Source organism: Pogona vitticeps, chromosome 3 (genome assembly GCF_051106095.1).
Source record: "Pogona vitticeps strain Pit_001003342236 chromosome 3, PviZW2.1, whole genome shotgun sequence".
NCBI lineage: Eukaryota > Metazoa > Chordata > Lepidosauria > Squamata > Agamidae > Pogona > Pogona vitticeps.
Window position 1 is genome coordinate 167,155,681 of NC_135785.1, and position 14,967 is coordinate 167,170,647.

At 42.4% G+C, this 14,967-nt stretch overlaps 1 protein-coding gene and 1 long non-coding RNA gene across 3 annotated transcripts in view; one reads left to right on the plus strand and one right to left on the minus strand.

Annotated features, from left to right (window-relative positions):
• Nucleotides 1-14,967, minus strand: part of LOC144588494 (uncharacterized) — a 394,222-nt gene that overhangs the window by 273,937 nt on the left and 105,318 nt on the right. The gene's annotated exons all lie outside the window — the stretch shown is intronic.
• SLC9D1 (solute carrier family 9 member D1) overlaps nt 8,139-14,967 on the plus strand; it is a 33,320-nt gene continuing 26,491 nt past the window's right edge. The window contains exons 1-2 of one of the 2 annotated variants that reach the window (XM_020784034.3): nt 8,139-8,244; nt 10,460-11,343. In XM_020784034.3, coding sequence (XP_020639693.1) covers nt 10,897-11,343 — 447 coding nt within the window. In that variant the 5' untranslated portion in view covers nt 8,139-8,244; nt 10,460-10,896. Of the gene's footprint in view, nt 8,479-10,459; nt 11,344-14,967 lie in introns of both variants that reach the window. The other variant, XM_072994583.2, reaches the window with a different exon arrangement.

Consider the following 14,967-nt stretch of genomic DNA (forward strand, 5'->3'; position numbering starts at 1 on the left):
CCCAGCAGGCCAAGGCAAAGAGGAAGTCACAAACCAGCAAAACCAGGGGACTGGACAGGGGACAGATTGCATTTGTTTTCAATGTGGAAGAGATTGTCACTCTCTAATTGGCCTCAGCCACACTAGACCAGGGGTCAGGGAACTTTTTTACCTTTTACCCCGCAAAAAAATTATATACGCGGACATTACCCCCTTGATTCGAAAGGAAGGAAATCATACATTATTTGAATTAAAAATATTGAATCTACAGAGGCTGTGTACCGAACTAGTGGGATGCACCAAATTTGATAAAGATGTGCACTATTTTTGCTGGAACACATTGCACTCCAGCCATGGTGTGGTATAGGGAGTAGTATGGTGTCCAACATGCTTAGCAAGTTGCATTAAATTTTTGCTAGCTCACAGAGGTGGCTGCCAGAGTGGTGCTAGCAATGACATGCTTGCTAGAGACAGGCAACGCAGAATTGGGGGGAGGGCTTTCCCTACCACTTTAATCATTCTATGTGTGGTGTGCAAAAAGGAACAAACCAGGCTAAAGGTCATGTCACCCACTCTGGTGCCACAGCCGAATATCAAAGGACCAGTGTGCTTTTTTTATCATCATCAATGGAAAACTCAGCAGTGGTCAGAGGACCGGAAAAGATCAGTCTACATACGAATCCCAAAGAAGGGCAGTGCCAAAGAATGCTCCAACTACCGTACAATTGCACTCATTTCACATGCTAGCAAGGTTATGCGCCAAATCCTACAAGGTAGGCTTCAGCAGTATGTGGACCGAGAACTCCCAGAAGTACAAGCTGGATTTCCAAGGAGGAGAGGAACTAGAGACCAAATTGCTAACATGCGCTGGATTATGGAGAAAGCCAGAGAGTTCCAGAAAAACATCTACTTCTGCTTCATTGATTATGCAAAAGCCTTTGACTGTGTCGACCACAGCAAACTATGGCAAGTCCTTAAAGAAATGGGCGTGCCTGACCACCTTATCCGTCTCCTGAGAAACCTATATGTGGGACAGGAAGCAACAGTTAGAACTGGGTATGGAACAACTGATTGGTTCAAAATTGGGAAAGGAGTACGACAAGGCTGCATATTGTCCCCCAGCTTATTTAATTTATATGCAGAATACATCATGCGAAAGGCTGGACTGGAGGAATCCCAAACTGGAATTAAGATTGCGGGAAGAAATATCAACAGCCTCCGATATGCAGATGATACCATTCTGATGGCCGAAAGTGAGGAGGAACTAAAGAACCTCTTAATGAGGGTGAAAGAGGAGAGTGCAAAAAACGGTCTGAAACTCAACATCAAAAAAACCTGAGATTCAGATCTGGTGTGTGAGAGAGAAAGAGCTTGTTTAGAGGCCTGTGTGCCTAAGTAGTCAGTGAGGGAAAGTCAGTGTTAATAATTAAATAAGTCAGTGTTAATGAGTCTTAGTCTGTGTTAGTAATTAAATGAAAAAAACAGTGATTGACATCGTGATTAGCTACTTGTGATTTACTTATTTTACTTTGTGTACCCATAAACCAGTTTTTGTTTTAAAAGAAATACTTGTCCTTTTGATTTAAGGATAGGTTGGTGGCAGCAGCTTTGGTGAAAGGTGGTGGGGCACTCTGTGAGGCCTGAGTTGGCAAGTGATGTCAGAGTGGCCGGCTACCTTTACATTATTTGGTATTATAATGTAAAGGTAGCAGGAGGCCACTCTGATGTCACTGCCAACTCAGGCCTCTCAGAGTGCCCACCACCTCACTTCACACTCACTGCCACCAATTATAAATGACTATTCAAGAAGGACAACTGTTTCCTTCAAAAAAAAAACAAAAAACTGGTTTATTAGTACAACAAAATAAAATATGTAAATCACAGGTAGCTAATCACGATGTCAATCACTTTCTTATTTAATTATTAACACAGACTCTCCCTTCACTGACTACTTGGGCACACAGACCTCTAAACAAGCTCTTTCTCTCTCACACACACCAGAAATAAAGAGTGGTCATTTGACCAGATAGGCGGGGGTATAAATAGAATAAATAAATAAATAAATAAATAAATAAATAAATAAATAAATAAATAGACAGACAGACAGACAGACAGACAGACAGACAGACAGACAGACAGACAGACAGACAGTCCATTCACACCACGTGTCACACAGTTGCACAGGCTGTTCATATAAAAGAGCGGGTTTTTAGCTGAGTGCTCGCAGGTGAGTAAGGAAGTCTTATTTGGAAACGGTGTGCCCACTCAAGACCCTGGAAAAGTTACTTCTGCGATGGAAATATCCGCCTGTAGTAGAAATAGAGAGTGGTCGTTTGACCAGATAGGCGGGGTATAAATAGAATAAATAAATAAATAAATAAATAAATAAATAAATAAATAAATAAATAAATAAATAAATAAATAAATAAATACATACATACATACATACATACATACATGCATACATACATACATACATACATACATACATCTACACAGTGAAAAGGAGTTCCTTTATTGTCACGCAGTCGCAACAGCGGAGAGAAAGAGAAAGTCATTAGAAAATCACAGTCTCTCACTCTGCCAGAAAAATGTTGTGCATAAGATTTTATACCTACAACCCCCACCCCCAGTCCCCTCTTACCTGTCTCCATTGCCCAATTAGCCGATGAGCTCACAATCTGAATAAAGTAACCCCCCCAACCCTCCCTTTACTACGTGATTTGGACTTCTAACCTAATGGCGATTTTTTATTTTATTTTATTTTTGCAAAAGAAGCTCTTAAATGTCATGTTCCACCCCATACCAGAAATTCTTCAGCAAGCACCTAGCAAAGAGCAGCAAGGAATAATCTAAGCAAAGAATAATAGATGGAAGGCAAAACTTGCTCAATACAGTTACATTTCTCCATCGCTTCTTTGGACTAGAAAATCCAGAATCCATCAGCCACCTATCTGGTCACGCAGGCTAGGAGTTCTGGGTGTTGTAATCAAAAGAAGGACCTCCCCCCCCCCGCCACCGCCACTTAAATTCTATACCTAAGAAGAGACACAGGAACATCTGCTTGGCAGGCAGAGGGCTACTCTCTCTTGTTCCCAGGGAAAGGGAGGACCAGGAAAATTCTCTAGACCGACCCTAGCGAACTGGAAGGATCCTCACTTTAATATGGAGGAATAGTGTAAAAAGAATGTGGAATAGGGCCGTTTCTGGTAAACTAATGAGGGAAATAAAGATTAGAAAAGGAGTCTCGAGCGTCAATAATTTTAAATATATGTAAAATGTATTTTTAGTACAGTACATGTGTTTGAGAAAGGAAAAGGTTAAACCCCTGGACAAGAATTATTGTATTTCTGGAGAGAAACAGGGCAGGTATGGCAGGTATAAAAGGTAAAGAAAAACAAATAAGTAAATTTGTCCCAAGGGTGGTGGGGAGCACAGGGGGGAATATGGACAACCTATTTTCCCTCTTAATCTAAATGCATCAAAACGTTGTTTTGTGAGTTGAATTTTTTTTCTGTTGCCTTTTTAATTGCCGTGTTCTTGTGTATTATCAATTGAATAATTTCCCACCCCCGAAAATCAATAAAAAAAACCCAAGTCTCTTCTTCTTTGCTTTTGGAAGGAACTGGTGTCCGTGGGCCTTGGAGACAAGTGGAGCGGTGAAAGGATCGTGCCGGGCCATGGGAAGCGCGCGACAACGCTCCCAAGCAGCCGAAACCAAGTTGCTGCCCCTTATTATTTTGCCTGCCTCCCCACAAACTCCCCCTCCCAAGCCCAGCCTTCCAGCTGCGTCAGGCAGGTGGTGAAAGGAGTCCTGTAGGTTTCCTTTATTCTCTCAACCATTAAAACACACGCGTGCATTTTGAAGGAGGTGCCCCGGTGCCAGGGGTGACTGTACCATGCAAAGGGTGAAATATATACTGTATATATATTTGAGTAGAGGAGCCAAACTTTTAACTTGGAGCTATCCTGTTAGAACCCTGAAGCTTTTTTAAAATTTTTATTTATTTTATATTTTGCCTGCAGTCATAATAGCAAGGCAGTCCTGACTGATCTTCTGATTTATTGGTGTCTGGGAAGGGGAGACCTGCTCCTTTTTTTTTCTTCTTCTTTTTTACCCAAAATGTCAAAGAAGTGTCTGGCAAAGATGCTGTGTGCAGACCTCCAGGTGTGGCTATCCTTTCAGCTGCCACACCCTTAACCCAAGTCAGATAGAGGGATTCACTCTCAATGTTCAACTAGAAGGAATTTTGTAATTTTGCATAGAAAAATATAGAAAAAAATTACAGAATTCCTTCTAAGTGAACATTGAGAGTCAACATATATAAAGCACCTCCTGATTTCTTCTGAGAGGGATAGAGTTTAGTGCTGCAACCCTTCCTATTGTGAAGTTCATTTCTGCAATCAGCCTGCTTTTCAAAGACTTTCAATTCACTTTTAATTAGCACACAAACACTTCAAGGGGGGGGGGGGAGTAGGTTGCGGAAGAGAAGCTACAGCAGCCAAATGGATTTCTAACATATTTTCTGAAGGACTTCAAATCTCATTCATGTCAAGAACGGGCATTTTGGTCGCCTTGACTGCTTCTCCAAGAACTCAGAAACGCTCGGCCAATTAGAAAAAAAAAAGAGGATTCCCCTTTTGATTAGGGCAGGGCGGGAAGATGCCATGGGTACAACCCAGGCCGTGGTTCCCCTGGGGAGCCCAGCCTTCAGCCAGGCCAAGATTGTTGGGCACCTCCAAGGGTGTTTGTGATGCAAAGGATGATGTCAGCAGAGGTGCCCTAAAAACATCTGCCAGCCTTTCCGAGGCAGGCTTTCAGAGCAAGCACGTTTGGTCACCAACACCAGTTGGTTCACCATGTGGCTTTTGCTCTTTTTGCTTCTTATTATTTGGATTTTGGTGGAAAAAATTATAAATGAAGAAAAGGTCAATATTGGTTATGGGGGAGAATCTTGGGTTTATTTTCTTTATTATTTTCGTTTAATTTACTTTTCTTACATCTTGTTTAGTTTATATTAGTTGCTGTATTATGCTGGTTCTATTCTATTTCTATTTTTATTTTTGAAACAAATGTATTTTTATTTAAAATTTTATTTACCGGTAAGTTCATTTAAATTGCTAGTTTGAGAAATTGTTTCATTTAATAATTGGATTAATTTGATAGTTGTTGTGGGTTTTTCAGGCTCTTTGGCAGTGTTCTGAAGGTTGCTCTTCCTGATGTTTCGCCAGTCTCTGTGGCCATGGGCATCTTCAGAGGACTGGAGTAGGAACTCTGTCCATGCTCTGTTGCTGTTTGTTGGATAGTTCAGTATTTATAGCTGTGGGAACTGGGAGGAAATGGGCTCAATTTGAGTTCTTGATTGTGGTTCATTTTTCCCCCTCTTGTTTCTCCTCTAGCAGTTTCTGATTTACAATGTGACCGCACATCAAGAAAACTGGGACAGAGTTGCACATCAAGAAAGCTGGGACAAATTTTGGAGACATCGCTGGTAATCTTATTTTCTTTTAACTCCTTGTCATCCTAAATAACTTCAGCAACGTTATCGTATGCCCAGGCTGTGGTTTTAAGCAAAGTGTTTGCACAGCTGGGTGACCCCTTTATTTCAAAATATTATTAATGCTACCCCTGAGGGTGAAGGTGGCACTGGTGTATTAAAATGTAATTCTATTTTATTGGGGTGTTAGCTTTATGGAGTTCTTCATTATGTCTGTACCCTTTTGCTAAAGAAATAACTAAAATTTTCTATACTTGCTCTAAATTAAAGGCATATTTTTAAAAAATCCTTTCATTTCTCTATACTAGATCCATGTTCTATAAAAAAATATTCTCGGGGTTCCCATGAAGTTCCTGCAGTCCTATACTTAGCCCTATTAAATGACTTGACTGAGATATCAGATGAAGTGTATCTAACATCATGTTAAACTAGGCAGACCTAACCCTTCTAGTTTTTCTTCTTATCAGTCCTTGCCTTTTTGTCTCCATTTTTAACAGGGGAAGGCTTCCTTTCCTGGCCTTCAAAGAACAGGAGCTCCTTGAGTGGCACGCCTACCGGAAATATATTAAACCTTCCCTCCACCCTCAAGTCAACAAGGGGAGGTTATGGGACACCCGCGTTGCTTTTGCCAGCCGGCGGGCCCTCCATTCTCAATCCTTGGCTCCTGCCACATGCCCAAAGCCACCAGTCCCAGCTGGCCGGTCCAGATCAGCGCCAGCCATGCTGTGGGCCTGAGGGAGCTCGCCCCACGTGCACAAGATCCCATGTGGGAGAAGCCCAGGCCAGCGTGAGAGACATCTGCAATGCCAGGGGCAAATCTCTGGCCTCACATCCACGCTCCTGGCTACCTTGAATCTTGTTCCCTGGACCCTTGGCTTTGGACTCTGACCCCGGACTACGTTGTGTGATTTGGCTTTGGACCCTGACCTCGGATTACGGTTTGTGATTTGGCTTTGGCATTTTGGTATCGGATCTGCATTCGCTGAACTTCTGACATTGGACTGGCGTATCGGACTCTTGTTGAAACCCCCGGGAACGTGACAGATGGCTTCCACCACCACACTCCGCCCGCAAGATGGAAGGAGAAGCAAGCGAAGGTTCGGATCCGCTGAATGCTGTGCTTCCTCAAGTGCAGTTCCTTCCTCAAACGGTGGCACAGCTTCAGCAGCAACAACTGCAGTCCCAAACCAACGCTGCTTCCCAGGTCAAGTGCCCTCTGCTTCCTCCAGAAAAGATGAGCTGGCATGTGTAGACCGACCCAATACGCCGCAAGGACTAATCACCCTATGCCTTTGCATTGATGGCCGCCCGGAGAGCCGACGCCTAGCACAAGGCGATTCCCATCCCTCGCAGCCACCCCCGACACCCACCAACCCTAGACAAGAGGATTCTGAGCCCAGTGGTAGCTGGACGTCATCTAACAGGATACAGACTGGAGTTTGCAGTGTCTAAGTTTTTAAAGCTTGGCATGCTGCCTGGAGAAGATGTGGTGGTGGAATCTTTCTGGGTTGGGTTGACTGCCAATGTATCTAGCAGTAAACAATCATTCCTTCCCTGTCTCTGATTTTGAATACAGAGCCACATCTTTGCTCCGTTCTTTTTCCTCTTGAGTCTGTTGAAGTCTGTTATTGTTTGCTGTTTGATCTGTTCAATTGTTTGTTGTTTGATCTTTTATTTTTTTTACCTACTAATATCTCAGACTGAGGTGTTGAGAATGCAAGTGCCAGTTAATGAGAAAAGGGGTGATCTACTCAGAGGAACTTTAAGCTATTCTACTCTCTGAATCCCTATACTTCTGGAAATGATAAAACAGTCCATTCTATCCTGAATGGTGGCGCTGCAGGTTAAACCGCAGAAGCCTCTGTGCTGCAAGGTCAGAAGATCTGCAGTTGTAAAATCGAATCCATGTGACGGAGTGAGCCCCCGTCGCTTGTCCCAGCTCCCGCCAACCTAGGGGTTTGAAAGCATGCAAAGTGCAAAAATGCAAGTAGATGAATAGGTGCCACCATGGTGGGAAGGTAATGGCATTCTGTGTCTAGTCGTGCTGGCCACGTGACCACGGAAGATTGTCTTCGGACAAACTCTAGCTCTATGGAATGGAAACAGAGATGAGCACCGCGCCCTAGAGTTGGACACGACTGGACAAATTGTCAAGGAGAACCTTTACCTTTACCTATCCTGCATTCAAGTGAGTGGAGCACAAATCTGCATGGACTGGATTCAGACTGGGGTCAATATTTGCATTGTGTACTCAATACAGACTTTAAAAAACAAAATGGAACTGTAGGAGTCACACTTTCCATTCATACAAAATAAAAACCTGAGGTTGCTGTCATCTTCTCTTTCTGTGTGCTGCTACAAAATCCTGCCTGTGTCTAAATCATAAATTTCTCAATTAATTTCAACAGGAGGCTTACCTTCTCCTTTGATCGTGTAAGAAGAGAATTATATATATTTTTTAAAAAAAGAACCTGGAAGTTCACCTTCAACTCACGTGTCACTCTATACTTCCTACGTCTATGCCTGCTATGGGGGAAGGGAAATCCATACCTCCCACCATGCACCGCAACGTAAGTAGTTGCGCCGACTTCTCCACCTTCACTACATTTCCCATAGTGCACTGGACCCAATAAGCAAAAAGACTACATTTCCCACAAGGCATTTTTTTAAAAAAAAAGCCGTTAGGCGCACTCCTCGCTTGCGCTCCAAGCCTCACGCGGGGATGGGACAGGGAAGCGGCTCCTCTCTAGTGATTCTGGCTAGTGAGGTAATAACAGCCGCAGATGGGTCGCTATTTAAAGGGGGTGGGGCTCTCGCATCCGGTTGGGCGGGGTGGGTGCGTGGGTCAGCCGGCCTACGAGAGCTCCTATTGGTCACCGGGGCGAAGGAGGAAAGGGTGAGGTGGGTTGGTGGCGAGGGTGTTGATGATGACGGGGACGTGGCTCGGACTCTCCGGGAAGGCGGCGATTTTCCGCGGTCGCTCTGGGACCTCCCGGTCCAGGTGAGTAGGCCGGCTGCGGCGGGGGGGGGGGGAGTAGTGGCGGGCGTGGGTGTTTGTCTGACCAGTCTCGACAAGGATGGAGGCGTTTGGGGGGGGGGGAGACGGGCCCGCCGCCGCCGCCCAGCCGCTAACTGCTGGCCGGCTGGATCCGAGCCTCTCGGTGGGAGAGGGTGGCCGGGGTCGGTCCCGTGGCCTTGCCCCTCCGTGGCGGCCGATGCCCGCGTTGCTCCGGAGGGTGAGGAGAGCGACAGGTTGAAGCACGTCAAGGCAGCCAGTCGGATCCTTTGAGAAACGCGTCGGCAGATTTCACACAACGGCGGCACAGAGCTCTGCGCGTCGTCTTCCTCCTCCTCCTCCTCCTCCTCCTCCCTCGTCTCCGATCTGCCCCTGTTGAGAACGGCGGGAGGAAATAGGTGGCTCTTTTGAGTAGAGAACTACCGGGCGAGGGAGGGGGGAGGATACATTTATATAAACAGTTACGGAGCTTGCCGCCGCCCTAAGAGTACAAGGATGTGTGGACGTTCCCTGTACAGCCCGCCTTGGCACTGCTGCGTGCCCATTTGCCGTTTTATTTAGTTTATTAGATTTAAATCCCCGCGTTCCTCCACTGAGTTTAATGGGATCCAGAGGGATCTCTTCTTCCTCCCCATTTCTTTCTCACATTAACCCATATTCAGGATTCTGACAGAGGAGGTTTAAAATTTCTCACAGACACCTCTGCTTGTCCTCATCCACCCAAAGAAACAGTAGCTTATAGAGATAGGTGAGCTGGATGGATCTTTGGAATGTTTACCTTTTTTAAATACGTGGAAAGAAATGTATACATGATGAGTCAGTCCGGCTGCAAAACTATTTTTGTTGAAATAAAAAGCTAGAGAGAGGGAAGAGGAAAAAGTTAGATGGGTGAACTTAAGCCTTTAAATGAGAAAGTAAACTTTCCATAACAGAAGCAGAATGAGTTCATGAATATCAGCAGTATAAAATGGGAGAAAGAAGGGGGGAAATGGGGTGGGGAGAGAAAATTGGAAGAGACACAAAGTGGGGAGCATGGGAAGAACAGAAGATGATGAAGCAGAGGTCTGGGAAAATTATGTTAGGAGAAAGAAGAGGGTGGGGCAGGACCTCCTGTGTGACAGCAGGTGAGTGTGTGGGGAAGAAGGTCTCACATCTATAGTCTTTTAGCTGTTTTGGGAAGGGTCTCTTCCCTTCTCTAATGGCTGATGTGCTTGTGACTGTTTAGTAGCTAATATTTGTTTTATTTATTCCTTTAAAATATTTAGACCTCAACATTCTCAAGAAGACACAAGATGGCTTACAATATTAAAACAATTTGTATTAAAAGAATAGATATATAATAAGTAGCAGTAGTTCTACAAACACATTAAAACAACACAACAGCCCTGTTTTAAAAATCTGCTCTTAAGCAGCTAGTCACTAAGAGACAGCCTGCTTGAAGAGGATAGAAAAGGGGGGGGGTCAACCTAGCCTCCTGTAGAAGGGAGTTCCATAGTTTGGGTGCAGCGACAGAGAAGTTCCTCTCTTGTGCTCTCACTAAATGCACCAGTAATGGTGGCGGGATTAAGAGAAAGGGTCTTAAAACCTGGGCAGGCTCGTGCAGGGAGATATGGTATTAAGGTGGCTTGGACCTAAGTTGTTTAGGGCTTACAGGTTAAAACTAGCACCTCGAATTGTGCCTGGAAACAGTGGAGCTGCTGTAATATAGCCAGTGAAGCAGCAGTAATGGAAGTTCTGTGACACCTGTAGCCAGCCCCAGTTAACAGTCTGGCTGTGGAGTTTTGGACCCATTGAAGTTTCCAAACACTTTCCAAAGGCAGCACCATGGAGAGCACTTTACAGTAACCCTTTCTTTTTTTGGAAAATATACAGGGAGGAGCAGATGCCACTAGAGCTTTTTAAAGTAAAATATGTGGGGTGTAATTACTGTATGCAATTAGCCATTTTATGTTTACTGTTTTAACAGAGTTTGAATGGCTGAATATTCACTCTCCCCATAAGAAGTTTGAGCAAGTATTCCAGTGTGTAAAAGTAAAAGATTTCATCACATCCAAGGAAAAAATATTAGAAGATTTTTCAACAGAGTTGATTATCTCAGTGTGATAAATGTTATGTAGCACTATGTTTTGGACAGAAAGCAAGCCAAGAAAGAAGATGTGTTTAAAAGAAAAGAACTCTAGCTGTGATGAAGAAGAACTTACAGTGCTTAAAATATTTTGTTCTCATGCCTTCTGGAATTTGAATTATTGTTTGATTCAGTGGTTTCACAATTTATTTTAGTTTACAGCTGCTGTACATTAAGTCATCACACCACACATATATCTGTAATACAAAAAGCATATGACATAAAATCTGAGGATCATATTTGAGTGCTTTCCTGTAACTGGTAATAAAAACTGGACAATGGAAGTAATGGGTTTTATTTGTGTAGGAATGTTGGGGTCATTATTTTATTTTCAACTAATAACTCCTGCAGAACATGAGGATATAGTGAAACATGCAATAAAACTGCATCGAGGGAAGGGAGCTGCTGTTACTCAGAGAAAACAGTGGCTTGTAGAAAACTGCAGAAAGCTATCTGGACTCTTACGTCAAAAGAATGTAGTTCTCAACAAACTGAAAAGTGCAATAAGAGCAGTGGAAAAGGACTCGGGGTTGTCACTTGAAGAAAGGACTTTTCAGGTCCACACATTTGAGATTTTTCAAAAGGAGTTAAATGAAAGTGAAAACTCAGTCTTTCAAGCTATCCATGGACTCCAAAGAGCTCTACAAGGGGATTACAAAGATGTTGTGAACATGAAGGAAAGCAGTCGGCAGCGACTGGAAGCCTTGAGAGAAGCTGCAATAAAGGTGAGTTCTCCACTATATTAACATTCTATCAAACCGAAGGGTCCAGAAACTCGAGTGCAGTAATAGAAGATTGGTGACTGTGTTGGAGTTTTTTTCATTTTTTTTGTTCAATGAACTTGCCAGCTATTCAGCATGAGAGGGAGTTGAATTATTTGGACTAGATTATTGGGAGTGTGTGACAGAATTAAGTAAATGAACCAGCCTTGGCTAGGGAAAGGGGACAATACTAATATTTATTTATTTATTTATTTATTTTATATCCCGCTTATCTAATCAGTTAAGATTACTCTAGGCGGCTTACAACAGCAAAAACGACAACAATATAATTAAAAACAATTTTACATAGAATATATTTAAATGAATATATTTAAATGAATCATAATTGATGGAGGAAGTAAGAATGTGGCTGTTCTCCACTTGAATTTATGTAAGCGTCCCTCATTTCGAAGCAATATTTTTAAAAAAGTATTTCCATCTTCATTAAAGAACTTGTGACTGGAAGTTCTTGCTCTGCAGTTATTTCAAAAGACAGATTTTCTGTTTTTTCAATGGGTGTCAACAAAATTAAATATTAATTTTAATAATTTCTTTTTTCAATCAATGAGAACCCTTTATTGGCATTAAAACTAGTAACTGTACAATCAAGATTATATTTTCCACTGCAGGAAGATAAATACGGTCCAGTTACATCAAGGCTCCTTGAAATAGTCAGCCTAGTTTATTACAATAGCAAGATATTCAGCTACACGCTCAGTCAAGTTAGGTTGTTTATCTGCTAACATCGTTCGGAGCCAGAGAAATTTGAAACAGCAGAGCTTATTTATTTATTTATTTTATATCCCACCTATCTAGTCTGTTAAGACCACTCTAGGCGGCTAAGTAGTAATTGATGGAGCTCACTAAATTTAGGGCAGTGAAGAAGAATATGCAAAATTGAGTCCAGTTCTGCTAAGCAGTGCTTACATCAGCAGCTCTTAAAGGGGATGTTATGATATCTTTCGGAAAGAACAGCTGAGGGAAATACTGTATATTAAATCTGGCCATCATAAATGCTCAGTGCCACAGCGGGTTAATGAGATTGGTGAAATAACTGGCACCAGATACAGACAAAGGGGGCAAACCATAAAAATGGGGAGACCAAATTAGTAAATTCAAATCAGCTGCCAGAGTCTGAAGTTCAATGTCCCGAATTCTTTGGTGGATAATATGATAAAGTTGAGTTTCTCCACAATTTGTCAGGGAGTTCAGGTTAATAAATATGGAATTGATTTTAGAGTTAATAAAAGAGTACCACTTAAGAAATCAGTCAAAAGGGATTGGGAAGATTTCTGAAAGTGTAAACTAAGCCAAAATTTAATAGTGGATAACCAGGCAAGGGTAGTTGGAAAATGAAGCTCAAGTTCACTTAATAATGTTGCAAGTCTAATCGTATTCGGGATGCCTAAAATTATGCGCAGAAAGAGGGCAGCTATGCAGTCTATCTCATAGCTGGCTGCCGTAATCCAAATGGGGACCTCAGAGAGGAGCTGGTTAATGATTTTTGCCTGGAAAACTTGGAGAGCAGCAGGGACATATTGATGTCCACTATGGAAATGGAAGCAGACTAATGCAGGAAGTTGATTCATAGCCAAAGAAACCGCCACCTTATGATGGTAAGACCAGTTTAATTTGTAATGAAACAGTAAGCCTAAATATTGAAAATATTTCACTTGCTCAATTGGCTTTCCATTTATTTTCCATCTGGTAAGTTTCCAAGATTTGGAGAATATCAGGATATTTGATTTATCAGTGTTGATGGTTATATCATACTTGGAGCAGAAATCAGCAAAAGCTGAGAGTAATTGTATAAGGCCTGACTTAGTGGTAGATAAGAGAATAGTATCAGCATACAATAGCAATGGAAAAGAAGATAAGTTTATCATAGGAGCATGATGTTCAGTTATGGCAATATGATCTGGTATATCTGACATGAATAAATTTAAAAAAGCAGGATCAAGGACACAGCCTTGTTTAACTCCTTTAGAGATTGAGATATTTTGGTCAGAAGACCTTTATTATTGACCCGTACTTTGCAGTTATTTTCAGAATGAAGTTTATGTACCAAGAACAGCAGATGAGGGTCTATTCCTTTTCTGGCCAGTTTATTCCAGAGCAGAGATGGAGTAAAACGCTCCTCGAAGGTCAATAAAGGCAACAAAAAGTTTGCCATGGAACTGAAGATAATATTTGTCAGCTAGAAATGCAAGAGTGAGTGAGTGATTGAGTGTTGAGGATCCTGCTTGGAAGCCCACCTGTTCCTTACCAGGTAGGCTAAGATCAGTCATCCATTCCAAGAGACATTTTGCTAGATGCTTAGCATATATTTTACCAAATATTGAAAGTAAGCTAATAAGGTGGTAATTAGCTGGTATACTTGGATTGGCCTTTTTAAGCAGTAGAATAATGACAGATGTTAACCAGGAATCAGGAAAAGTACCAAAATGGTCAATTCGCATGAAAACACGGGCCAGAGGTTTCGCCCACCAGTGCAGATTGTTTTTAATTAAATCAGCCGGGATCCCATCTGGTCCCGGAGCCTTCCCTGATTTTAAGGAGACAATAAGTTCTAAGATTTCCTGTTCAGAGACTGGGGGCCAAGGAGGGTCATCAGGAGAAATTTACGCAGCAAATTGAGTTGCTGGTGAATTAGGATCTGTAAGTAGATTTGAATAGTAATCAGTCCACTCGACAAGAGAAATAGAGGATTGTATGGCGTTGGTTGAAGAAGGGGTTGTAAAAGACATCAATGTCCATAATTCCTTTGTATTCCTGGTAGGCAAAGCATGAATAATCTGCCCCATTATCTTAGGGCACAAGTGTGTCTTTCCTCATCCAGGAGAGATTGGCAGTTCTTTTTTGCCTCAAAATACAGTGTGGCTAGATCAGAGGAGCCCTGAGCATGTAAGTGGCCAAACATTAGATGAAGATTTTTTTGGCAGCCCAGCATTCTTTGTCAAACCAATTATAGAAATATTATGGTTATCCAGTGAACACTTAGAGTTTTGAAGACTGCTCAATGACTTTATCATTGCTTGGTATGACTGGATAGCAACAAATGGAAAACTAGTTTGAGAGACAGCCAGTAAGAGACACCTGACTTCAGCAGAGTTGGTCCATTGGTCATATAAATCCTTAGTTTTATTTGATCAGACTATTTTATGATGATATAAGACAGGGGGAGTAATAGTATTACAGTGGGGTCTTGACTTAAGAACGGCTTGAGTTAAGAACATTTTGACTTAAGAACCACTCTCATAGGAAAATATTGACTTGACTTACATATTTAGATTTGAGTTAAGAACTGAAAAAAAACCACGTGGGAGGCAGGGAAAGTGCAAAATTTGAACTTTCAGTTAACTGTTGGCCAGTGAAAAGGATGCCTGTCTGCTTCCTCACTCCTCCCAGCGTTTAGAGAGTGGATTGGGAGACAGTCTTCAGACTGCCTGGTACTGTACTGCCTGGACTGTATTTTCCCTGCCTTCCCTGAACCTTTCTTGACCCAAGAAAAAAAAGAAACAAAATATCCCCCTCTGGTGGTCGAAGGCAGAATAGCAGCTTCCCATTAGTTTCTGTGGACGGAAAAGA